Raw genomic sequence first — 27,371 nt, 5'->3', positions numbered from 1 at the left:
TGTGTTTGGGCTGGCAGGAACGTAGGGCAATGCAAATGCTTGCTCCAGAGGGGGCTGGAGGAAGGAAAACTGATGACCAAATAACTCCAGAAGAACAGAAATTGTCTCCAGGGAGCTCCCCTTCACCCTGTGCTCTCATCAGCTGAGAGATATTCAACATCACCCTGCTCTGCTAGTCGCTGAATATTTTATACCATGGCTACAAACGCTCCATTTGTATTCTGTTTCTCTCTTTCGTCATATCTATTATAAACGAGTAGTGTCTGGGAACTCTCCCAGGGAAGATTTGCCTGGATGGCTATGGATATTTTATAGTCAAATTGTGAGAGTAAACCAGCTTTCAAGTTCTGTAGAGGGGGGGGGGAAGGTAATAAAAGGGTTATTAAAAAAATAAATAAATGTCGGGATTTTATACGGCTTCTTTTCATAGTGACAGAGCTTCGGTTTGCCTGTGATGGAGCTGGAGCTGCTAGGAGAGGCTTGGGCTGGGAAATGTCCTCTTGCTGGCACTGTCTGCCAACAGGAGCAATATGACATGCTTTTGCTAAGTGCTATGGCCGGCTCAGCAGGGCTGGCATCTGGCTTGGTAGGACTGGTCTGGCCCTAGGTGAGCCAGGGATTGGGGCCATGTCTGCAGGCATCAGGGATAGCTGGCTATATGGGAAGCAAGACATGGCGCAGGGTTGTAGCCACCCTATCTTTACCTTCATATTGTCGCATATGTGATACAGGTAGGAGGCCAGGGTCTGTGTCCTCATTTGACAGGAGAAGTCCTAGCAAGGAGCCCTGTATCTGAGAGGTGGCACTCTCCTCCAACCCAGGGCTAAAGAAGAAGAGCTGAAGAAACTTGCTTTGCCCTCAGGCAGGCTGCCATTTCCCCAGGGGACTCTGAGAAGACTTCAGCCACCAAGGGCATTGAGCCTGGTACCATCTGAACAAGGTAAAACTTTCTGGCAGGGTTTCACAAACTCTGCACAAGCAAAACCAGCCAGGGAGTACCCAACGTGCGTTAGAAATGTAGATGGAGCTATTAGACCTGCTGGTGAAACAGAGCATGTCCCAAAGGCGGGTTCGTTTGTGCATGTGTAGGGATGAGGACAGCTATGCCACAGCGCTGCCAGCGTGGCAGCAAGGAAAAAGACCAAGTAGCGTAAGAGTTAGTAAGTAGCATAGCGGGAATGATGAAACCCAGACAATTTTAGGATTACTAGGCATTCTGATTTTTCCTGGAGAGGTCTCATTTTCACCCTGGTGCCCCGATATGTAGCAGAGAAGCCAAAATGATTACAGAATATCGTGACTGGCCCTGAAAGAAACTCCAGAGTAGAGAGCAGATACAAGGTACTGAATTTCAATTTGCAGACAGATATATTGCGGGTTCGCTAGAGCAAGCCACATATTCCACAGGCCAAGAGAAAAAGAACTTTTTCTCATTTTTTTCTCTTTCATTCCCTGACTCTGTCTAGTCAGTCTAATTTTAAAATAATTTATTCGCTCTCAGCTCAGCAGCACCCACCCTGGAAATCATCATATGGCATTAAACAGTCTATCCACCTCGCACAAATTTATCAGCCCCTTTGTGCAACAAGGGGAAAATGGGGAGCAGGCAGGGGCAGCAACATTGAGTATGAAGGGAAAAATCAACAGATATAAAAGGCGCTTGAAGCCGAGGAATAGAAAATGGTACTCAGCAGCTTTCTTAGGTCTTGGGAGTCACTGTATCTTTTGCTCTAGGCAATTTGTGGGTGGAGCAAATGAATAAAGAGTTAAAACACTAAAAGCCAAAAACCTGTAATGAATTGATTCCCTGGCATGTCCAGTCCACCCCATCTCCAGACAGACCACTACATAAGAGCTGTAAAACAGAGCACTCTTCCAAAAGCAAGCAAAAGCTAATGGGCTTTTAATTTACCCGTGAAATGAACTTGGAAATATGACACATAGGTGTATTCCTAAAGGAAACAAAGCAAGAGAGATCTTCTCCTTCCACATCTTTTTTCCTTGCTAGTCTCTTACCAGTCTCGGCCACCCATTATTGCAATCACAAAGAATGAGATCCCTTTCAAAGCCTCCAGGAGAAGACGTGAAGGCAGCAAGGCTGACTGACCACAACAGACAACTGCAGGGAACAAGGGAGTTTGCCAGCCAGCATTAACCACTGGACTCTGTCAGGTAAGCAAGACCAGCAGGTCCAGGAAAACCTGGTGTGAATCAACACTGACAGTGCTCTGCCTGAGCAACCTGCCACTGCCGGTGTGAAGACAGCACGGAGCAGTCTGTCTGCAAGGGGAATACAGGTGTGTGCAAACACCTCCAACCTAGGCGGACTCTGAGTGCAGACAGCAAATATGGGCCCTCAGAGCAAAGAGAGAGATGGAGACCTCCTCAGTGAACCACAGCCCAGCCCTTACCCACCAGCACCCATGGCATCAGGGTTTCAGCCTTGCCTCCACTGAGAGAAGGAGATCTCAGATTTTGCAGCATAACCTCTCTGCCGTGCCACGCAGGCGCAGAGACGTGATGGCTGGACTCATGAGCATGTTCTCTCCCAATGACATCAATGGTGCCAAAGCAGAGAGCTGTTAATTAACCCCGTTTATTGAAGGGCGGACACATTCCTGCCCGGGCCCTGATTTTTCAGTCAGGCTCCAGTCCAGCAGGTGATTAATAACCCAGTGTGCTGTGGGAAGAGTGCATCTATTATTCAAATTAATGAAATTATAATCAAGAGGTGACGAATTAGCAATTGCTCCTTGACTAGATATGGAAACTCATTAGTGTGCCAGGCGCTTCTGGGGTGCTCGCTGCACTCATAGGCTTACGGTTAGAGAGGAGGGAGTCAGGCAGAGCAGACAGCCCCTTGGCAAAGCTGAGGCAACACGCATCCTGCCCACCCCAAAATAGCTGCAGTCACTAAAGATCCCTCTGGTCCCACAAAGCCCCTCCACCTTGGTCTCCTCTCCGACAGACAGACTGTTCACCTGGTGTCCTGCTGCCTGGAGCAAGGTGGCTGTGGCTGTGAGCAAGGGAAATGTGTGCTAATGGGTACAATGCTCTTTTTTGTGGAGGGTAGGGAGTCTCATGCTAGATGAGGAGCGAGCCAGAGGGGAAGGGGTGATGGCTGACTGCAAGATACTGCCCCGAGGATGGGCAGCAACAGCCTCACAAGCCTGACACTGGTGGGGTGGGGGTAAGGGACAAGTATCTCAAAACAACAGCCCACTCTGGCACTTCGACCACTGAAGCAGGACTCACGAATTTCTGGCTGCAGGCATAGCTGGTGTAGCAGAGGCTGGAGGTCTCTCCTGACAGCCCGCATGAGGCTGGGGTTACCCTTCCCCAGACGGTACTCACCGATGTGCTTCCCGTACATGTGGTAGTAGAAGGAGACACAGTAATACTTCGCAGTAATATTGTAGAGGGGGCTGATGAGCCGGGCTTTGTCTCCTGTCACCCGGGGCCGGGATGCCTCAATGAACATGTAATAACCTACAGAACGAGAGGGAAAGGTGGGCAAAGGCAGCGTGCGCTGGGTCTCCCTCCCTGCAAGCAGTGGGATGCTGGATGCTGGGAGACCACTCCTCTGAGAGACGTAGCCTTGCTCTTCCCATCCACTCTGCACCCACTGTGATCCCAGCCAGAGACATTTGGAGGATGGCCGCAGTGCCTCCCTGCCTCTGCAGTATTTAGAGGAGAGCAGGAGAGATGGGCATCAGCAGACCCGCTTTGAACACATACATGAGTCCCTGAACATGCACACACACATCTGTCTGGGTGCAAAATGAGCCTTTCTTCTGCAGCATGAGGAGCCCCAGAGCTGACTGCACTGTGTAAGGAGAAAACCAGAAAGAGGAGGGAGAAACCATTCCAGCCTAATTTCTCTGCCTCAAGCAGAGGGAGAGAGGATTTGGTATATCTGGCCTAAACAACATTGTTATCTAAAGAGAACAATACCAAAGTAGTTGTTAACAACCCAGGGAGGAACAGATTAGCTATTTAATTTGTTGGCATAATTTTCAATGCTCGATCAGGCTGGTGTACTGAACACTAATGGGAAAAGCCATTTCCTCAGCTGGCCATTTCCATCTTTTCTGAGTTCAAAGATTTGTGCATACAAATTTACTTTCCTCATTAGAGAAAGGTGAAAGCAATATTGAGCTAAAATGGGAGTATGTACTCCCTGCACAGCTAGTGTGAGCAATACACAACACCAGTGTCCTCCAGCTAGAGGTGAGGCACTTGCTGCCACTCTGCAGGCAGCTCCCCCCTGGTCTCTCATGATCCTGCTTGGTGCTAAGGAGTTCGTTTGCCTCCCCAAGACCTTCTTTGAGTAAACAGCTGGCTAAAACGAGCAGCGCCATTTCTAGGTGTTAGAGGTGTTCTCCTACTTGTTTATCCTTTTTTGACTTCAAAACAAACATCAAATGGGACAAGGCCATTAGGCAGCATGCAATTAGCTGGTAACAAGAACTAATGCTCATACTATTCCCTTAAACAAAGTCGTGGGCGTTTTAATTGTGTGTTTAATGCCAATCAGTAACATGCAAATTAACTGCCTGCTCCCTGCACCCCATGCAAAGAAGTGTGTTGTGTGGAAAGCAGATCAGCACTCCACCAGCTCCCAGAGCCGTAGGACTTTCTGAGGGGTCTTTTCCAACCTAAATGATTCTATGATTCTATGACTCCTGACAAGCCAAAAGAAACCCAGACGTGTGCCTACCCTCTGGCGTACCGCTGATGTCCGTGGGGGGCCCCGTGTTAACAGTGCGCTTGGGGTTCTGGGTCAGGGCGTTCTGCCGGGTCCAGTCGAAGTTGTCCATCTTGTCTTGCATGAAGCCACAGATCTTCTCGTCCTCAAAGCGGCAGGTGTTATCTGCAGGGAAGGGAAGGGGTTGGTCAGCTTTTCAAACCTCCTCCCCAAGGCTTCCTGGGTGCTTGCAGCAAGCTGCAGAGCACTGCTATGCCACCACTGCCACTCTGCATCAAGCTGGGGACAGATGGGCAGCCCCCAACCTCAGGAGGAGGCTGAAAAGGAATATATCCATGATTAGTATGATTATGGACGGGTTAATCTAGGTTGATGGACGTGATGGTCTCACAAAGTGGAAGAAGTCTATTAGGGCCACAGAGGAAGAGGGATTCTGCTGGGACGTCTGAGGGGGCAAACGTAGAGGAGGGTAAAAAAAGCATTGAAGGCAAACAGGCCAAAAGGGCTTTTAAACCAGAACAACTTGATGGTAGAATAATTTCCCCAGGAGAGAGGAAAAAGCACCAGCAGATGACCCGCTTTGGGCTACATATTAAACTAAACTATGGCACACATGAAAAAAATCAGCTGTGGAGAAGAGGTCAGCTCAGTGCTACAAATGCGTCATTTAGCCAGAGTATGTCCAATTTATACCAGCTAAAAGGCCCATTTGATATTGCAGCTTACGCTGGATACCCTAACAAAATAAGTCATGTAGGTAGAAGATTTTTATGTAGGATCAATGACATGTGCAATAGGGCTCGGTTTTATTACTACCACAAGACAGACACACCCTACAGCAATACTCTAAGACAAGTGAAAAATCTTGTGCACAGACATAACCCAATATGGGCTTGCAGAAACTGGAATGAATTGGACCTGACCAGGCTGAAGACGGTAATCTTTGTGCTAAAAAAGTAGTTCCTGAGCCACAAAAACAAAGGCCAAGAACCAGCTTTGCACTTCTGACGCAGTAGATGGGGGATGGAGGAAACAGGCAGAAGAGAAAGAGAAAACAGGTCCAAGACCCAATGTGAAAATCACTTTGTGTTCTGAAAGGTCCCTGGGCAGAAACCGGAGCTGGAGAATGAGCTGAGAGCGTGATCTCAGACCTCATGAGTGGCACAGACACAGTAAGCACAGATCTCTTTACCTTCTGCCTTTATATAAGAGCGAGGAGGTGTGCTATGAAACTGAAAGATGAAGTACTTAAAAGCCATGAAAGAACACATACAGAAAGGAAACCAAGGCTCTTGCTAAGAGCTTGGGATGTGCTAGAAACCTCATCCATTGCATGCTGGTGCAAGACTCAACTTTTTGGGGTTTACCTCCCATACTGTTCCTTTTATCATGCTCAGATGAAGAGAAGCTCAAATGCCTACTTAGGCTCCTGCATTCCTGTATCTTCAGTGGTGGTTTACTCTGGTTCCTGTGCAGGAGGCTCTCTGTCCTAGCATGGGTGACTCTGGCAGGACATGTAGGGCAGAGCAGGGTCAGCAGCCTATGGGCTGGGTGCCAATGGGGGAATGGGATGGGCAAGGAAATCTTTCTGCAGTGCCAGGGCCAAAAGCTCTAGACATGGCACATTATGATGGTAGGAGCTTCACACATCTACCATGCACACCAAAATCTGCCATCACGTACCAGAGAGGAAACACTACTCATGAAATGAACAGCATCTTGACTCTGAGATGTTGCACCTCCCAGTTCCTACCCTGCAGCTAAGGCCCTCCCCATCCCCTCCCATTTGGAAATTAAAATGACTGTCATCCAAATAGACATCAAAAGCCTGCAGACCCCTGGGGCAGGGAAATGGGGTCTCCATGCTGTTTTTCCTCCTTCTTGCCTGTCTCTCTCCAGAATCCCACCAAAGCAGTGAGAAAAGAGGAGGTGGCCACCTGCTGTGGCCCACAAAAAGGTCTTCATGGCCACAGGTTGGGCACTGTGCTGCAAGCCACGGGCTTAGTTCGCAGGCCAAGGCAGCTGGGTTTTGTGTGAGCTCAGCGGGAAACGCCATTCCTGCGAGCTGAGCACAGCCATAGGGAGCTCGGCTGGGCTGGCCACTTAACTGCTGATTAACCCTGGCTAAGTGCTTTTCGTTCAATCCGCTCATTTCTAATTAGCATCCTAATCCAAATTAGCCACTGCTCCAAAGTGCCAAGCACAGGGGGCCACATGGCAGCTGGAGCTGAAGGAGAAGGGAGGTGCAGGGAGTGGATCAGGGGGCAGATGCCTGCAGGGTCTGAGGCAGGGCAATTGTGTGGGTTGGGGGGGCCCTTTCACCCCTAGCACAAGGAGATGGAGGGGGTAAAGGGTGAGAAAGCAGCTTTTAAGGGTCCTTCCCCAGCTTTCCTGGCTGAGGAGGGAGTTCATGGCTGCAAGAGACACCCACTGGTCCTCAGAGGAGGGGTTGGAGCCCACAAGCTTTCTGATACTGCTGTGTTGGTCTAACACCCCAGCTTCTCTCCATCAGACCAAAGACAAACATTTGTGTGGCTCCAGCTCACAGGTTGCCAAGTGCAGTTAGAAGACACGAGTTTTCTCTTACAATGGCATTATTCTACACAGCAGGATCCACCATGACTGTCCTTTTGCATTCAAAGGGACTGGGATGGTTTGCATCTCTGTCCCTGTTGTGCATGTGGACCTTCAGAGGAGAAAGGTGACACCTTTCTCCAGCAAAAAATTCCCTCAACAGGGAATATCAGGTGGAAAGCAGAGCTCCAAGCTGTAACACAGAGGCCAGCCAGGCAACTGATTGAGAGGGAGCAAACCCACAAAGGACGAGGCACAGAAACCAAAGGAGAGGCAGATTAAGGAGAAAGCCCAAGCTTAGGTAGAGATCAGAGAGAGCTGTGCAAGACAAGAGGACTAAGGACAGTATTCCCAGCTTAGCGCCAAGGCCTGGTCTTACCAGCTGATAGACTACTGTGCCTTGTTTGTAAGAAGCCCCACGCACCCATGGGATGAGACTGCTCAGAGAAGACTCAAAAGCCTGAAGAGAGCTCTTTTAATGCCAAAACAGGGTCCTGACTCCACCCTCTCCTCTCACTCACATGCAGCTACTTCCAGAAAGCAACACTTCTAGCAGAGAGCATAAAATAGAGAAGGGTCTTATGCACCACAGATAACAAAACATGATCAGGCTTATGTGCAACACCATTTGCAGTGTGGGAGTTTATAACTACAGCACATTGCCTCTGCTTAGCTTGGGATCTCAAGGCACTGTGCAACAACTAATGAACAAGGCTTCTTAACATCTCTGTGAGGTAGCAATGCCTCTTTCTATGTATCTCCTGCATTACACGTGGGGAAACAGACACACAAAAGTATAGAGAGACACATTTAAGGTCACAGAAGGCAGTGCCAAAGCTGGAAACAAAACCCAAGTGCTCTGACTCCTGGTCGTTTGGCTTAAAACAAGCCACAGGAAGGCAAAGCTCTGGCATTTCTCCAGGCTAGAAGTGGAGGTGCCCAGAATAACTAGGAGATGTTCGGCTCGGTTTGGGACTCCACCAGCACGTCACCTCTGGATGGTTATCAGCAAGAAACCTGGCAGATCCAGTCAAAAAGAAAACCTTTAAATGACCTGCTGTGTCTCAGAGGCCACAGCGATGATCTAACTGTTGACCTTGACTGTGTGAAGAAAACCTTCTTGCAGACTCACACCATCTGCCAGGGATCCTGGCTCAGCACTGCGGTGCAAAAGAAGCTTCCTGTTTAAAAATTAAACAGTGGATTTAAATATTGAACACAGAAGTTGTTCTCTGGATTGTTAGAGGCGAGGTGGAGGTGGCAGGGGAGCTGGTTCCTCAAAGGCTGGAGTTAGCGCTGTCTTCACCAAACAGATTTCCTTGGCAGGATTTGCAGTGGCGGCAGCTCAAAGTGCAGAAATGTTTGCTCCCGGTTACGCACACCTCCCTGCATTCCCAGAGGAGAGACCCTCTGCTGTGGCTATTAGCATTTCTTGTTGCCTTGCCTTCTTGAGAAAGAATAGAAGTTTTCATTTCAAGTCCTTAGGGGGAAGCCATCCCTGGTCCTGAAATTCTGGCTGCCAGATGAATGCAAAAAATAATAATCCTATTCTAGCTGCAGACTATGGGTGAATAGCAGATGGAGCACACTTAAAATTGCCTTCATCATTTAGTTGTGGTCTGATGACTGAAACTGACTTGGAGCACAAGGGACCATGCTCCGAGCCTCAGCTCTGCTGCAGACCTGCTGCATGACCCACAGGCTATTGCTTTCTCTCTGGACATCAGTGTCCCCATCTAGAAGATGAAGACAATGAAAACTGTGTTGCGACCTCAGACTACATTGGGATCTAAGAAACAGCATTTAACAGCCTTTTTCATGGTATGTTTCTAAAGCATTTATAACCAGTAGTAGAAGAAAGCTTCACAATACATCAACTGGTTGGGTCATACTGGATTGCCATCTGCTGTAATATATCCATCTGCGACAAGGAGATAATATGGCCCAGACAATCCTATTTGCCATTACGATACAAGGAATTGGTGGCAGTCACCTTTTTTAACCTTTGCGTTACACACATTCCTGAGGAATAGGCACAGATTTGAGGAATCCAACTCAGGCTCGCATCTCATTCCCATGCATTCATACCGGGGCAACAAGCTCCCATTCCTCTGGACTATGAGGTGTTATCAGAGACAGGACACACAAGCACTAGGCAGTAAACAATGAGCCAGGGTAATCTACAACAACCAGCAGCTGGTACTGATCAACACCCACCGTACTTGTCCATGATGCCAAAAGATTTCAGCCCCACACACAGCCAGACTGCAGATATATGAGAAACAGTGTTGCTGCTCAGGAAGGGCAAGACACACAGGCCAAGAGAAAAAAAAAGACAGCAATCCCTTATGCTTCTTAATGCCCTCATCACCAAGATTGCAAGGCTACATCTGCTAGAACCAGGGAAACCAAACCATCCACTGCTGATGAGCTGGAATAGCTTGCAGGGCAGCACTGCAGGGTTTGGGTTAGAAAGTGAAGGCTATATCCAAATGAAATTGCAGAGGAGAGGTAAGAAGGACAGAGCAGATTCCCCAGCACTGGAATTTAGTCATGACGTTAAAATGATCAGTTATTCTAAGAGATCTTTAAGGTAATACCTTAAAATTAAGGTAATTCTAAGACAGTTTTTTAAAAATAAATTCTGTTTTTTAGATGATTTTTAAGAGTTATGGTCAGTCCTACTGCTAACCTCTAAATTTGAAATCCTCAATGTCTTTTGTTCACTTGCTTTCCTTTTACTTTGCTTTGCTTTATAACCCCAGTACCTGGCTCTGTAACCATGCCACATGCATGCCTGCCCCAATGTCATTAACATCTTATTAGGATGAGAGAGAAAATGCATGAAGAAATAATTGTATTAAGTGACTCTTAGAGTTTGCAAATTAATCACCATTGTGCATGCCCTTGGATCAGGCTGCCAGAGGCATTAATCATCTAATCTTTGCCTTTCACTTGAGAGCTCTCAATGTTTGTTCCCAGAATTTGGCTGGCCAGCCTACCGTGAGGATACCTTTACAATCCTGTCCCAACCCTTTTCCCTGGGGGTGGTGGTAACAGGGGAAGTGTGAAAATAAGAGGTAGTAGCACGGATTTCCATGTTACTGGGATGAGAGTCTGGGAACTGAGCTATGGCTCAGAGGCAGAGCTAAGAGCCTTTGGGCTCATATTTCTCTGGCAGCAGGTCTGAAAGGAACAGGCAACTCTGAAAGCAAGTGTAGTGCGTGCAACTTTAGGCAGTCAATCTCAAGGTGTGAACTCATGGGCAAGACCCTGATGACTAGCCCAGAGGTCCCAATATCCAGCACAGGCTGGGTAACTTGTATCAAGGACAAACCCTAAGTGTTGGCTTTACTACATGAAAAAACAAGCGTGGCTGAGTTATCCTCCACCATAGACAAATTCCATGCAGTTGTTCTGGTCTCAATCAAGCTGCCAAAGCAACCCAAGGTGAGCAGTCTGAAGGCTCAGTTTACAAAGACCCCAAGAGATTGATACAACTAGGACCGAAGTTGTGCTGGCTTTACCAGTGATTTATGTAGTGTTAAAGCAAGTGTCAAAAGGACAGATTTTGTTAATTCCTCCTGCGGGCTGGGATGCTGGCCTCCTCCAGCGAGTACTGAGGGACACATTCTAGATTGGGTGCCTGGCAATGTGCTCAGTGTTTCCCAGTGAGTCTTCTATGGAGAATGTTTAAAGAGGATTAGAAAGTGGGGAAAAGCAAAGCAAAGGGAATCAGGAATTAAAACCACAAAATCCCTCTGACTCTGTAAGAAGCTCCTGCTCTCAGGCAGAGCACAGTTCATCAAACCATCCTCAGACTGTGCACTTGCAAGAGTGAATACCTTGTGGCTGCCCTAACAAGATAACCCCATACCCTGATTCCTGCCTGCCATTGCCTAATCCTGGCTTCTCCTTCTCACTGCTACCCTGCAGTGCAGCAGTAGCACTTGTCTACACATACAGAGTAATACACAAAAAGACTGAATGCTGACTCAGCAGCTGGAAACAGGGAGAAGGAAACAGCTACATGGAACCACTTGCTCCCCATGGAACACCAGCAAGTAGTCTGCCCATCTCTGCCCAAGAGCTTTGCCTGGGCTTATATCCAACAATCGAAGCAAAGGGACTTTGTTTCATCCCCTGAAGATCACTCCATCACTACTTACAGCACACTAGAAATCCTCTTTTATGCTTGATGGGCACCATCATGTTCTTGTTAAAGACCTTCGTTCTGAGATGTTGTGTATTCTGCTCTCAAAATCAATGGGAACTCGGGGTGCTCAATAAAGATGGGCCTGTGTCTTGGCAGAAATGACTAGAAGGTAAATTAGCAAGTAAACAGTGATGACACTGGAGTGAAAGAAGAAACGGACCGTGCTCAAGGAGTTTACAAGAAGAACCAGATCTGAGCTGGAGGCTGCTCCATACCAGACTGCAGAGATGTCAAGTGGTATCTTTCCTGGTCAGAAGAGGATGGGGGATATACATTCCTTAAACACAGATATTTTGGGGAACGATTAATAACCTGCTCACCGAATGCAGATTGCTAGTGTTAGAGGGAGGGTAGGTTCAAGATCACAGCCTATCCAGTCACAGGGATATCAGGTGTGAGTGGGAGGTGTATCTCTGGTGTATATCTCCTGGCAATAACTCAAGGTACAACAAATAGCATTACTTACTGGAAGCATTAGTGTATGCAATTTCATCCACTTTTGGGGAAAAAGATTTGGCAAAGCCAGCTGTGTATTCCAGCTGTTTGGTTTTCCTGAACTGCTGAAGCACCTGACTAACATGCATTACATTCAAAACACAAATACAAAGGTCTTGTTGCTTACCTGTTGGGTTGGGATAGTTGATTGCTGGAAGAGGAAACAGAAAAAACAAGTCAGAACAGCTAGTACTCCCTCAAATCATAAATCACAATCAAAGTCTGAAAATAAACCAAACACATCAAGGAAGGTCATAGATGCACAAATCTCCCAGCAGCATCCCTGTGAACAACAGTGCTTGGTGTCTGCCTTGGTGATGGAGCAAGGTGCTGCCTCTCTGATCCAAGTAGCAACAGACCTTAAGAAAGCCCCACCTAAGGGATGCTCCTGGGATTGCACAGGGGAACCCTTCTGGCAACCCAAGCAGCTTCTTTCTGGAGCACCCGCTGGGATAGCACCTACTTAGATACTAAAGCTTGATGTCTAAGGGGGACATCAAAACAGTTTGAGACACTGTGGAAGTCTGAGACAACAGGTATGCTGGGGACACCAGACACATTGTCACTCCAAGGGACAAAAGGGTTGTTTGAAATCATGCAAACACAGGAGAAGGGGGATCTGTACTTTCTGCAGAAATACAGGGTCCAAACTCCTGAGGGGAGTAAAGAAATCATAAAGTTGTGAGAATGGGGAGAGTTGTGAGCTGTTGGGATGCTGGGGAGAGAAGCATGGTCAATGTATATCAATGGGATGATCTGGGATTCAGGGTATTGGACAGAGCTACAGGTTTACTAGCGACTAGTTAGGAAAGGAACTGTGCATTCAGCTCTGGAAAGAATTGAAGCTCCCCAAAATCCTAAATCCTCTTACTTTTATGGGCCTGTGGCTAATAAGCAGTGTCCAGCAGTTGTCCTCTAAAATATGCCATTGTGCCACAGGAGGCTGCAGCATGGCTTGACCAGGGACTGGGGTTTTGGGGCTCTGCTGCCCACAAATCAGGGAGTGCAGGTCAGAAATACTGAGTGAAGGATGAGTGGAGATTGGCCCTCAGAAATGTCTATCTAGTGCTCTGCATTGATGGCAACAGCCAAAATATGGCCAAATATGATAGCACCATGCCATCAAAACTCCATAGAGCAGAGAGATCCACCCAAGGGTCACAGGAGACAATGTCTACACATGCCTATGTTCCTAGGCCTGAGGCTCGGACCTGCTCTCGTAGCCAGGACCGAGGAGGAGACACCTACGTTCCATGTACCGGATGATGCGGGCAGCCATATCCCCAGCCCCAAAGCTGGTGATGGGTGTCAGGCGAACTTCATAGCTCTGAGGCACTTTCAGGTTGGGCAAGATGTGCTCCAGCAACAGGCCTTTCTCCATTTTCTGCACAGGAATGAAGGTTTGGATGGTGTTTCTCTGAGCCAGCTGCATAGAAAAAGAACCCACAGCATTACGAAAATCCTGAAACTGCAAACCTGAGGGATCCTATCCACCATCTAACACCCTATTCCTCCTCTTCCTATACAGACAAGTACACCTGATTTATCAATGAGATCTTCATGCAGAATTGGTTCGAAAATTCCCAGCCCTGGTACAGTACAGTGATCAGGAGCCTGAGCTCTCCCTGAAGGAAAGCCTTTGGGTCCTCCTGACCCAGGGGACAACTTGAACAGGCCCTGGAGCAACTGTGTGTCAGAGCCAATGTCTCCAAGAGAGGAGGAATGAACCCAATTCACCTCCATTAGTGCACCAAGGTCCTGTGCACACTCAGCATGGCATTTTGCCAAGATACCCTTCACAATCACTGCTGCAAAATTCATTCAGTTGCTGCCTGGGTCCTGCTGCATTACATTGGGACCTGCCTACTTCCATGCTTCCTCATCATCCTTCTATAGGATTCACCCTTGAGCCCTAGCCCATGCCACCTCCGCAGACCAGAGCAAGGGGTCTAGTTCAAGTCAGCGGTCCTCTGGAGTCATCCATGGGCCCCCCTCTTTCTCTGGTGCCCACTAAGGAAGGACCTGAACCATGCTAGCCATACCAGCATGCACATTGTTCAGCCTGTTAAGGCAGCAGGGAAGTTTCAAGAAAACAATGGGAAAAATACCGTTGTCAAAACCACCACTAAAAATGATGAATTATGTGTCAGTGAAACTTCTCTGCCACAGTCACGCTTGCTTGGCAGGGGAAGGACAAGAACAAGGATTGCATTGTGAAGATACAATTTCCTGCCTGTTGCTGTGCAGTGCCTGGATCCTCGTGGCACAATTTGGTCCTGATATGTTATTGGGGATGCTGGTCCTGGTAAAAAGACCTTTGGCAGGGCTTTCCATGGCCCAGTGTTCACTGTCCCAGACACTAAGCCTCCCCCTGCCTTTGATATATCCTCCAGGCTGACAGGTTCCATTGCAGACAAGTCTCCTGATAGGCAGGCTCAGTGTTCGTCATTAACTCTAAAGCTACAGGATGACTGGAACAGGGATGCAGGGAGGAAGGTTTACAGCGAATCTGTCAGTGTGGAGAGTATGGGGCAAGAAGATGGAAGGAGGACACAGCAGGAGCGAAGGCCATCAGCAAGGCAGGTCGGGGAGAAATGCAGATGTGGTGCTTGGTAAAAACAGGCACATGCAATCCCTCCTCTACCTACCTCCAACCCTAACGTACACAACCCTCAGTTCAAACTCAGAAGAAATGGCTGCCACTGGAGAGCTTCCCATGCCAGAGTGCTGTTCATTTCCAACATGGCCAGGACCCACCTCCTCACCTGAGTTGATCTGCCCACAGGTTGGATGGTGCTCCCAAGCGAAGGGGCAGGGCTGGACCAGATCCTGCCATGGTACCATGTCAGGGCAGGGACTGGCCCCTGGGAACCTGTGGCTGCATGTGGTTCTCACAGTGAACAACTTTGTACCTGCCTTATAGATTGCACCTGAAAGAAACGTTTGTACCTAAACAGATCAGGGTACAAGTTGCTTGAGGAACTGCTTTCTGCACCCTTTTCCACCTCCTCCTCCCCTGGGCAAGATGAGTCAGAGGGCTAGGAACTGCTCTGGTGCCTTCCCCCAGCTTGGTGCCTTCCCACGAGGCACCTGGGAGCAGTCCCAGTGGGCAGGACCAGGGCACTGCCTCTGGGAAGCAGGCATGAACTTGGCACCGGGATGCTGCCAGGATCCATTCATATCAACAACGCCCCATCTGCATGCACGCAAGCTGGGTACTGATCCAACCGGCATGCCTAGTGCTCAGCCCTCACATCTGCCAGCCCTCCCCACTGCCGCTCTGCCAAGCAAGAGTGGAGCTGGCTCCAAGCGGCAGGGACCTCACCTGCAATCATTCGCACCAGACCCCCAATTATCTGGGAGCAGAAGAGGGGTCACAAGCCAGAAGCAGGAGGCTGGAGTGGCACGGCTCCTGGCATGGAGCTTTTTGGGGAGCAGAGCCTGACTGGGGGGGCTGGTGGCAGCTCCCGCCCGAAGGCTGCCATGGGCCGGGGCACTGGCAAAAGGCAGCTAAGCAAATAGGAGGAGGTCAGGAGCCATTTCCCTCGTCTAGACATAACCTTTAGAAGAGAAACAAAATGGAGAGTCAGAGAGAAGCCTGAGGGTGAGGTTCAGACAGTGCAAATTCCACCTCAGCTGGGAGTTATGTGGAATTTGGGTATCTAAAGCCTCTGGGAGCAATGTGAAATCACTTACTCTCCCACACCACCTAATCCAGGACAAACTGAGAAATCAGCCTCCAGTCTGGACTGCAAAGCTCTAGAGATCCCCCAGTTGAGTCTATCCTCAGGGGCACGTGGGTTTAACCAAATAAATACCTGGCTGCCACCCAGGTTTGGCTGTGAAACAGAAATTCATAAAGGCACATATGCCCCCCATGGGTCGCAATTGTCCTGTTTCCCAGGAGAGACCTGGATCACTAGGTAATGGGAAAGGCACAGCCAGGGCCTGGCACGTACCTCTTCTTGAAGCATAGATGAAAAGTTTTTCAAGGGTCTTTTCCCTCCACCAAATACTTCGGACTCAACTCTTCTCTCAGCCTATGTCCTGTCTCTATTCAACCTGCAACTTGGACAGACACAGCAACTGGCTGCCAGCAAGGCTGCCCTCCGCACATTCTTACTACAGTCCCTACAGTCCTGGCATCCCAACAGAAGTGGCCCGGGACGTCTTTGGAGACTGGCTTTTCTGGATGAAAAGCAGCATGGGCCAAACATCTCCCCTGGGCTAGCTGCAGCAGTCAGGAGAAAGAGCCGGGTGTGCTGCCAGCACAGTTTAAAGGGCATGAAATTAGTGCAAGGGAGAAAAAGGGGACAGCTCCAGCCAGCTGCTTGCTCTGTGCACACAGAGCAGTGCCGACTTACAGTCACTAGCACAGGTCCAGCAGACACAGATATTAAGGCCAAGGTCTGGCTCTGCCTCCCACTCCCTAAACATCCTTTGCCTCCCTGATTGCCAGCAGCAGGTCTGTGCAGAGCTGCATGCATCAGTGCAGCGGCAACCCCTTTTTTAATCCTTTTCAACTGCCCACCGCTGCCCTCGTTCTCCTGCTCCGTGCGCGCTCTTCTCCCATGCTACCCTGGTATCTTCTTCCCTCCACCCCCTCCTCAGCCTCTTTCCTCCTTCTGATCATGCTGGCCCAGTGCTCCAGCTTAATATTGCTGCGGTGCAGTTAATAAAGCAGAGGCAGGCGCAGAGGATAGTGAAACGCTGGCCACCTTATTAGAGATGCTGAAGCCTCAGTGGAGGATCTCACGCAACAAACTCATTCATCACCAGGCTCGGGATGCTGCCACCGGGGCCAGAACAAGAGCACAGCACAATGCACAGCCTCATCTCTGCCTTCACCTCCCTTCATTTCCAATAATGAGAGAGAGGGGATGGCAAGGGAAAAAACAAACAAACCCACAGTTTCTACCAGCTGGCTGTGAATATCACACAGACTGCAGAGGGGAGAATGTTCTCGCAGAATGGATTCACTAAAAACACCTTACAAAGGGCAAAATCAGCCCCGCATGGGACGTATGTATTCACATGCACCATGTGCAACCTGTCCCTTTCCCCTGTCACTTGTAAGCAGTATTAGCAACCAAGGGAGAGCACACTCACATGCTCATATGTATTTAGCCATCAAGCTTCTGGGACCTGCAAACTAGGTCTGTCCTTTCTCATTCCTCACCATCACATTCTGTTGGTAGGTATTGTCTGCCCAGTGCCCCATATTATCATTTGAGCTGGCTCATGATGTTTAGAGGGTGCTTGACCCACTGTGGCCAGCCGAGCTGGCTCATGGTCCAGGAACGCACACCAAGAGCCTCAGATTGAAAAACAGGATGCCGCACTACCCCTGTCCCCTGCTTCCATCCCAGCTGGGACACTTTCACAGCAGGGGGGTCCAAAGTATGACACCGCCACCGCTACGTTTTCTGTTTATGCAGGCTATTAAAGGAAAAAGGATCTTGTTTTCAGACCGAATGATGTTTAAACCAGGTACATAACAGCTAACAGACATAATAAAGCCAAAGTATATTAATAATCACATCTGTCAATAGTTAATATTGCAGTCCGGCTCAATAAACTGCACCACAGATTCACAAGACCACGATAACCTACCTGTGCTGGGACTTGGTGTGACCTGCGTAGCCACGCGTGTGGTCTCACAACCAGCTGCATATTAAGCAGCTGCATGCTTGTTTGAAGGAGAAATTAGAAAGAAAACCTGTTTCATCAGCAAGCCCCAGGGAATTGTTGCAAACACCAGCTAGAAAAACATAAATAAAAATCATGCAGATTCCCCAACAAGCTGATCGGAGCAAAGGAACTGCTCTGCGGGCATCCAGCTTCCCAGCATTGCTATTCACTCCTGCCACGCTCTCCTTACTTGTCCCGCTTCTTCAGCAACTTCTCAGCTCAGGGCACGAGTGCTAGCTGTGCTTTCCAGTATCTCCCCTCCAAATCCTTTCCACACACGCTCACTCTCTCTCCCTTTTTTCTCAGCCTCATTCAAATTCCCCCAGCTGCTCCTTCCTGCAGCACAAACAAGACAGGGGTGGCTGCCTGCACTCCCACTCCATCCTTACCAGCTAACTGCAAATGTGGGGCACTGGGAAAGCTCCCATCCCCAGCTGTGCTGACCTCTCGGAAGGGAGAGGAGACGGCAGACAAAGGCAGGCTGGTGTGGCACAGCAGCCTCGCACACAGGCTCCCTCCCTCCTACAGACTCTTCCTTGCTCCCCATACAGCTCTGCAGAGGAGCACAACAGACAGATGCCGTCTCTGGCATGCGTGCAGGTGGGGCGTTAGGCTGAGTGCCCCCCACCCCAGCCCTCCTCTCTCATCTGTGAGAGTCAGGACACTCTGGAGAGCAGACGTGCACAGGACCAGGAGCCGTGGGGAGCCTGGTGGTGCAGGAAGCACAAGTATCTCAAATAGGTTTGAAAGGACCACGGGGCAATAATGTGGACAAAATAATCTTCAACTGCCCATGCAGCTGGTGGGCTGCACTCCTCAAGCAACCAGCGATTAAGGTGGTCTTCAAAGCTCAGCACCCTGGCAGCAGTAGGTGCAAAGGCATCCACGTCTCTCACGCCCAGGAGAACAGACAGTCTCAGCCAAGCTGCCCAGTCTCTCATCAGGCACAGACATCCCAGTTTAGTATGGTCTAGGGGCCTGAAGAAGGTGACAGCAGCGGAAGGGCGCTTTTCCTCTAACAGGCAATACCACTCAGGATGTGAAAGAGCCTCCCATTTTTACCAGTTCAGCCTGTTTGCCAACAGTCTTGGACACATTACATAGCTCTGTCCTAGGGGGCTGCAGGCACCATCTCATATCAGATTTCCCCTGTGGCTGCGACTGCCATGAACTCATCCCAAAAAAATCCAGCTAAGACACAGCTGCTCCCTTTCAAGGAGGTGTCGTTCACAAAGACCAGAAACAATCATACCATCACCCTCAACATGATGGGACTGGCAGTGTCTGTGGCCTTAAACTGGTGACAACCAGGAAAGATACTCCCAAGCACCCCATCCTAGGGACTGAAAGGGGCTGAACTTTATTATGGCACTAGTGACAACTCCTGGGATGAATACAAGGCTTTGCAATGCAAAATACCCTGCTACCTCAGCTGACATTACTTGCCCTCAATTTCTGCCCTATCTGCACCTCCAAAGCTACAGGATGCCTTGCAGAGAGGTAACTTCAAAGTGCTTAGATGCCATGGATTTCTTAAAGTTAAAAAAAAAAAAAAAGGAAAAGATGGTGACAGGATTTATGTGTGTCAGAGTTTACAGTGTCAAAGATTGAGAACAAATTATCCAAGGTCCAGACGCATTCTCCATTGCTGGAGAATCAGAGCCCAGGAGATGAGTTCCACAGGTGGAAATAAGATCGTTGCAAATTCCTTGGGAAAAGAGGAATGAAAAATGCTTAGAAACAGGAGCAGGATGGAGGTGGGGACAGGGAATTTTAGGAAGCTCTCCTGAACATGAGGCTCCAATATTTTCCACAATGATGGAAAAACGTGCCATGAATCTGACCCTTCTCTCCTGCTTCTTCCCATGGACTTTCTGACACAGCAATGGATTGAGATTCTGGTCCTTGAAGTCATCTTGGCACCACAGGAAGCAGAGGAAGGTGGTTTGCCTTTGACATTGCAATTGAACACCACAGATTTGATTCTTGCTCTCTGTATTTTGGCAGAGGGATAAAACCCTTCTGCACTGACAGTCCCCTCCTATCCTCCAGGAGTTCAGAGAAGGGAAAAGCACGGCCACATTCAGGGCCACAGCAGGGGAAGTACACTCCTGGCTGACAAGAGTCCAGTCCCCTGTCACCACAGGGGTTACCTCTGCTTATTCATTTTCTGAATGCACCACATCCCATCTTAAAAGCCATTCCTGTTTGGCCTGCTCCTCCCACTGGACAACTGTTCCAGAGCCTGACTGCCCTAATGTTCTCATTTCCAGACTGAATTTATTCACAGGCAGCTTGCACCCAGTTGATCTTGTGCCAATATTGTCCTTTAGCTTAAACAGCTCTTTTCCCTCCCTGCTGCTTGACCCCCTGATGTTTTTATAGACAGCAATCACACCCCCTCTCAGCCTTTGCTTTGGTAGGCTAAACAAGCTGAGCACTCTGTGCCTCCTCTTGTAACACAGACTTTCAATTTCCCTGATCTACTCTATAATCCTTTTCTGCACGATCCCACTTGCTGGAGGTGGGTATCCCAGCCCTGCGTATAGGATGCAGTAGCACTTTTCCACCTTGCCTGGAAGTACTTCAGGCTTCACCTAGGAGTACATTTACCCTTTCTCACATCTGCATCTTACCAACAGCTCCTTGAAGTAAACTCACTCACCCACATCATTCCTCCACTTCAGTCATTTCCCACTGATGAGCTCCCAGCCTGTAGCAGATTCCTCTGATTGCACTCTGCACATGCATGACCTTGCATTTGTACTGCTGCATTTCATCCCACCTGAACCACTCAAGCAGTTTCCGTCTTTCAGATCTTCCTTACGATATCCTGATCCTTCACTGAGGTGGCATTGCCTCCCAACCTGGTGTCAGCTTCACAAAATTTCAGCAGCACAACCCTAATAGGGGATGCTGATCTGACTGTCTGCTATCAGGCACGGGGAAGATGCCTGCACCCTCAACAGGGTAGCTGCCATCTGGAAAAGCCATTTGGGTAAGTTTTGGGCAGTGGAGAAATTTGGTTTGGATATAAAGACAGTCACTGTGATGTTTCTTTATAATCTCTCACCAAACTTCCTGTGCCTGTCAGACTGGATTAAAACATTTTCCCGGGTTAGTACTTCATTACCACCTTGAATGGAAATTATGTCAAGCATTAACAGCATCAATTAAAGGGCTAGAGTAAGTTTAAACTTGGATTTATTTCATTTTCCTTGCTTGATAACCATTACTCATTAGGGGTTTCCAGAGCAAATAATCACATTGCAAACATGAAGTTGGCATTTGCCAGACAAGCACACCAGTGAGCTGAAATTCATGCCTATGTTGTTCATCAGTCAAGCACACAGGTTCAGATCTGGGGGTTAAGCAAGCGTGGATGGACAAAGAAAATCCATTATTCAGTCTAAACGAGGAGTCCTGGAAGCTTTTTATCCTAAATTGTCCTTAACAGGAGGCTCCCTTTCTGGGTTGAGACATCCCCAGCTCCAAAGAGAGAAACAGCTGCTACCTTCAGTAGCTACCAAGGACAGCTGGAGCCACCTAAGCCAAGAGACAGTCTCCCTCTCTTCCTTTTGCACACGCAATCAGCTGCCCATCCTCATTAGGTGCTGAGAGCAGCAGTTTACAGCTTCCCAGAGAAGCCAAATTGGTGCTGTCATGAATTACTGTAAGTGCTTGTTCCACACTCTTCAATAATGTTTTTCATTAGGGGCTGATCAGAAAGCAATATGTATTTTATTAGCATATGTTCCCTGGTCTAAGAAGAATAGACCTAATCTTCACTCTATCAGGGAGGCAGTCAAGTAAAAGCCTTAACCGAGGTACAGCATGACTGGCAACCTCATGAGCTGTGGGCTTACTGGGGCATCGCACAGCTGCACGTCCTGAGGAGGGGGAGCCCAGGAGCTGGAGAAGAAAAGGGTAAACTAGCACTTGAATTTGATGATGGGTGGGAAGGGAGGGAGAGCCACGTACTCCCCAGTCTGTGCAAGGAGCCTGTGTTGGTGACACTGTGGTTGGTACTGAGCTAGACAGATTACGTGTATGTCTAGCTACGCCTGTTATCTCTCTCCTACTGTCTCACAGACATATCTTCGATCCTGAAGGCACATGAGGTCCTTCTGTTCAGACTGGAAGCTCTATACTGCTGCTGCAAGATCCTGCCTGTTCTTGACTATGCACTGCAGAGCCTGAAATCACCTCTCCGTCTGCAGCATAGGCATAAGCTGAATAAGGGACAATATTCCTCACGCTGCTTCACAGCCCCCTCCTGCTCAGAGCAATGGTTCCCGTCTCTTTTGAGGCTCGCATCTGAAAATCGGCACTGTTTTGTGCCTTACTGGATTCAACTTTATACCCATCCCTAATCTCAGTGGGTACAGTCTCCTCTTCCACCCATTTCCTTGCATTGGACAGGACTGCCTGCAGCCAGACCCACACATGTGTTTATGCACCATGCTGCCAGCTCTTCTGACTCCAAGAAGAAACATCAAGCAGGCTCTGCGTAGCCCAGGTAAGTATCATTCCAGAGCCTATGGCCACCTCTAACGCAACTGCACTTGCAGTCCTGTCTCCAGTAAAGAAGGGGCAGGCAGCTCAGCATATGCAGGGAAAGCCACAAAGCCCTTCACATTACTCCATGCTGCCTGCACTGGCAGCATGACTGCTTAAGTTTCATTTCTTTATGAAACACAGTCAGAACATCTATCTAGTGCCTACTCCTGCCTGTTTGTCACTAGCTACAGGAGAGACTAACTACATTGCCCTTCCAAACCCTTTCCCCTTCACACACTCTCTCCTCTTAGCTCCAACGTGTTCTAGGATGTGAGAGCCAGAAAAAAAAAACAAAAACAAAAACACCAAAACAGGAAACAGAAACAAAAGAAAGAAGAGGTGGAAAATAGGAGGGGGAACAGGGAAGGGGAAGAAGGTGCACGAAGAAAAGACTCTGAAGCAGTAGGAGGAACATGGGCTGACTACTGAAAACAACAGATGAGCAGAGTAAATGGGAGGAAGCTGCATCACAGCCTATCGATAGGGACTCTCAGAAAGACTCAATAACTAGCACGTACCCCTTGAAGCCACGAAGGAGTGTGGATAAGAAATGCACACAAAGGACTCACTTTTATCTTTCATACCTGGCAAGCATTTTTCATCCTGTGCTCAGCTTTGTAAAACACAAGCCAACAGCCTGCTGGATAGGAACAAGCACAATGGTGTGAAAACAACATCGCAGGCCTGCAAGGCTGATATGAGGGGTATATTGGTTGGGGGAATGTGATTATACCTTCTCTCACATTCTCCTTACCCTGAATGAGCACTGAACAGTGGTGTTAGGAGCTAGAGATAAATGAGATTTTGCTACTAGATGTGTTCTAAGATTATATGAGCCTTTCCAGAGAGATTATTTGTACTATTCTTCTCAGGCACTGTAACTATTCCAAACAGAGCTAAGAGTGGGAAACCTGTTTGTAATTATTCCCTCGTACTAGGAAAGCTAAACAAATCCTGCTTTCTCTCTTGCACAGTCAAGTACTTGAATTGGATTAGGAGCAGTGCTTATGAAAAGTGAATGTTAAGACAAAATCTCTCCTGCAAGGCACCTTATGAATGGCAAGCCACCTTGTAAAACTTTCAGCTACCCTGTTTTGGGCAGATTACCTTATTTACTTGGGATAATCAGAGAACAGAAGTGGTACCATGAGGCATAACGAACCTGCCGCCACTTTTATTACCAATTTTCCCAACTAACTGATTGCAAATGATTAGTGGACCAGGGATAACCAGCTCAGGAAAACCATGAATCATACCGAAGAGCAATTTGTGAATGCAAAAAGACATAATTAGTCAGACTAATTCATTAGTTAGGTATCATTTGCTAAGCTCTCATGGGCAAAGGGAAGTTTCAATAGCAGCATTGGAAGATGTTAGGCAGACCTAAGGGGGAAACCTCATCCCACGGCTCGCAGCCATTTCCACTGAACTCACCTGACCCATCAGTGCCGGTCAGGCTTGTATCGAACTTCCCTGGACAGCCTTGTAGGAATCACTTGATCCTCTGTCTGACAGGGCTAACAAAAACCGTGGCTGGGCAGACACCTCCACCTGCAGTGAAAATGGCCAGGAGGAAACTCTTTTCCTTTCCAGTGGGTGGAAGCTCTGCTGTTGCCAACTTAGCCAGTAAAGAATATATACATGAAATGTGGAAAGAGATCCTTCTTTCCCATCCCCACCCAACATCCAGCTGGATGTTGGAGTCTTCCCTTATAGCACAGGTAGAGAGGACCTTGTTCTAGAACATCATCCCCCATAACAGATTGCTAGGGATGAAAAGAGAGATGGCTCAACGTGTTGTCAGCTGCAGTGACTGACTTTGTGTCCCATTTTCAGGCAGCAGAGAGCACAGCTGAGGCAGGATCCTGCCTTCTCCACTACCAAATGCCTGTGGCAAAGTTGCTGCTTTATCCCCAGGTCCCACACAGAAATCTCATTAAGCTTCAAGCACAGCTTGTCCATCAAATGCTATTGATCAGCCAGCTCTCCTTCCACCAGCACGTGGCTGCTACTCAATTCCACGGCATGTCCCAAACCTCTCCTCCTCTTGCAGCCTAAAAAGGCAGTGTCACCTCTCCCTTCTCTTGCTTTCCCTGGCTTTGCATCATGATGGCTGTTCGAACCGTCCACCAAGCACACCTGTTGACACGCTGGCTTCTTTCTGCATCCTTTTCCACCTCCCTCAGTGCTGAGTTCTGCACAGCATCACATATGCCACTAGCACAACTGAAGGCAATTGACTTGAGAGCACAAATGTAATCTGCCTATTCTTACTTCCTGAACAAAAGTTGAAATAAAATAATAAAGAAAAAAAGAGCATCAGTGGGGGAGATGGGAGAGTTAGAGCTGAAACACCTTTTCCTGCTACAGAGGATGGCTCAGCAGGTAGGTGGAATTGCGTTGATTTGATGTTGTCCCATATGACAGCAGTCTGTGATCAGACATCAAACTGGCAGCCAAGGTAGGCAGAAAAGAAGATAGGACTAAAGAAGCTTTCTGGCAGGTGTGACTTATAAGCCATCCTACAACAGAAGGTCTGCTTTGAGATTCAGACCTGCACAAACATGGTGAGGCGAAGTCACTGCAGTCCCCAGTCCTAATACCAGTGAGACAGGACCAGCACAAGCCATATCAGGTGAAATGATGACCAGTAAAGGGATATGCCATTTGTCGTGCCCCACAAGTGTTTTGATCCATGCAGCATCTCGTGTGCAGCCAGAGCCACCATCTGCTGCTTCATGGGAAGTCACACTTCCTTGCTGCAGCCGGCTGGGATTGCGATGCTCTAGCAGGGAGGAGGAAAGAAAAAAGGACTCTCACATCCCTTTTCCATGTGCCCTGTCTATGTCCCACACTGGGGCATCAAACTGGGATGCCTAATTAAGCAGCCTCTCAGCAAGAGGATTTCTTGGTGGATACGGCACCACAAGCCCTTTCACTTTTCCAGGTAACACCAGGCTAGTGCACCACAGGCCACATTTTATCGAGAGCGGGATAGGGCTATCCTCACTTTACAAGTGACAACTCCATCCTTTAAGCTTTCTATCTGCTAGTATGAAAAGGAGTTTAGAGGACAGCCCTGACTGCTTTTTTAGCTAAGCTGTCATAAAACCCCATTGTATCACCTCCTCAGCTCCCGCAGCGTCCCCCAGCTGAACACCCCACCACAGCATTAGTGGGGGGACGCACAGGATGGGGCCATGGGCGGCATGGTGCCCCAGAGAGCCTCAGGATGAGGGCTATGGACCCAGGCCTGCCGGCAGCCCAGCGTGAGGCGGTTACCTTGGTGATGGCAGCGTTGCCCAGACAGCATGTAATCCCCTGGAGCCAGCAAAACGTTAGACCCTTGGTTTGTGAAGCAAGTTCGGTCACCCCTGCCTGCCTTGCGCAGAGCTGCCTTCTTTCCTAGCCCTTGGCATCCCCCCGGCCGCGGGGTGCAGCCCTCAGGCCACCTCCCGTGGCGCTGGCTGCTCCGTTTCCCAAGAAGCTTCACCTGAAGCCATGGTTGTGTCTGCAGAAGAAAAAGGATTTCATTCACCTCCCAGAGCACAGGGCTGGGCTGCTGCTAGGGCCACCACTGCTCAAGTACACCCCCCCCTTGAGTACACCACCTTTCTGTGTTCATAGCCTTTCCTAACCTGGGGCCCAACAAACAAGTGGGCTTATAATATCCAGAAGCAGAGAAAGCAATACTGCATGTGTCTGTCTTGGTTTTATACTCTTCTCCAGACACTGGCTACTGCTGAAGATGGAAGGAGACAAGCTTTTGGCATGGATGTTCTCACTCCTGATGAATACAGAGCTGGGTGGTTTAGCTTGCTCTGGAAGTTTGTTCCACCCTGCCTGCACAAACTAGCTGTTTATTTTATTACAGGGTTGCTTACAAGCATTGGAAGATACATCCAACTTCACTAGGCTGGTTCGTGTGCCAAGGGCCATGCACGTAGGTTCATCAAACCATGGTGGTCCATGAATGGGGGAAGCATAGTGGTGCGAGTTGACAGTGTTCTCAACTAAGCGTTTATGTAAAAGACTATGGGCTGGTGCACTGCTTGCTCATCCTCACTTTTGAGTAATACCACTCCTGCTTAGTGCGTGAAGAGAACGAGAGACATCCTTGCCCTGGTCTGTGCACCCTTGAGGGGCACCCAGCTCCGTGCGCTGATGAAGCCAAAGACAGACAGCAGTTGACAGACGCTGCTGAAGTGGGCTCAGAGGAGAGCAAAAGAACAACTTAGAGGCAGAAATGAAGCGATACAGATATGCAGCCCATGGGCCTCAGCACAAAACCTCTCCTGCTGCGTTGCGATGGCCATCAGTGAAGTTAGCCTTCCGCTCTAATCACAATCATTAAATTCCTGCTAACGCCCCTGTCCTATGTCTGTCCAAACAGCTCTGTTATCTGTCACCTCCCCACACGGTGAGCCTGGCTCCCCGCTGCCGCAGCTCTCATTAATGCTGCTCTGGCTGGCTGATGAAGCAAGTGGCAGCCGGCTCTAGAGCCCAGATGAGTTTTGTAGACAGCAGGGGATGTTTATCCAACATGGAGGGGATGAAAGTACAAACAAAGAGAGACCGTACAATTACCCAGGCATCGCACAGGGCCAGTCTCATTAAAGACGGTCTCCCTGACAGGAATTAATCTGAAGTGACAACCCAATGAGCTAATTTAGCAAACGGGTCTGGGGCTTGGCCCGGTGCAAATTACAGGGGTCTGTCTGGCAGGTAGAGCTGAACCTACTCTGAGGAGGGGAAAGGCAGGAATGTGTTAAGCCAGCCCCGTTCCAGCCAGAGCCTGCGTATCAGGAGGTATGGAGGAGATGGCAGCCTCAGGTCTCCTTGAGGGGCACAATGAAGATTAAACTTCCCTACTGCACCAATACCTTCTCCTTCCTCTTTCTCCTGCAGCCTCAGGTCACAGATGGGTTCCAGCTCATTAAGTGCACAGTAATTCTGCCACTATCCCCTGTAACCGTAACCACCAGCCCAGCTCAGATCTTTCCTCCAGGATGCAACCTGCTTGCAATATTAGATGGCTTTTCATTTCTCTTTAATGTTAGAACAGAGCTCTGGGAGGGGATAAAATACACAGAGAGAAACAAGCAACTTAAAAGGCTTTTTATTTTT

General features: G+C 48.8%; 1 protein-coding gene across 1 annotated transcript in view; it reads right to left on the bottom strand.

The window, feature by feature from the left end:
- MDGA1 (MAM domain containing glycosylphosphatidylinositol anchor 1) overlaps positions 1-27,371 on the bottom strand; it is a 145,297-nt gene that overhangs the window by 18,324 nt on the left and 99,602 nt on the right. Inside the window, exons 11-14 of the mRNA XM_059835659.1 lie at positions 13,242-13,419; positions 12,121-12,144; positions 4,721-4,873; positions 3,355-3,489 (exon numbers count right to left, since the gene is read on the bottom strand). Coding sequence (XP_059691642.1) covers positions 3,355-3,489; positions 4,721-4,873; positions 12,121-12,144; positions 13,242-13,419 — 490 coding nt within the window. The remainder of the gene's footprint in view (positions 1-3,354; positions 3,490-4,720; positions 4,874-12,120; positions 12,145-13,241; positions 13,420-27,371) is intronic.

The sequence above is a fragment of the Gavia stellata genome, chromosome 2, assembly GCF_030936135.1.
Source record: "Gavia stellata isolate bGavSte3 chromosome 2, bGavSte3.hap2, whole genome shotgun sequence".
In the NCBI taxonomy this organism is placed as follows: domain Eukaryota; kingdom Metazoa; phylum Chordata; class Aves; order Gaviiformes; family Gaviidae; genus Gavia; species Gavia stellata.
Note: the sequence above shows the minus strand (reverse complement) of the source record. Positions and strands in the feature narration are given on the sequence as shown.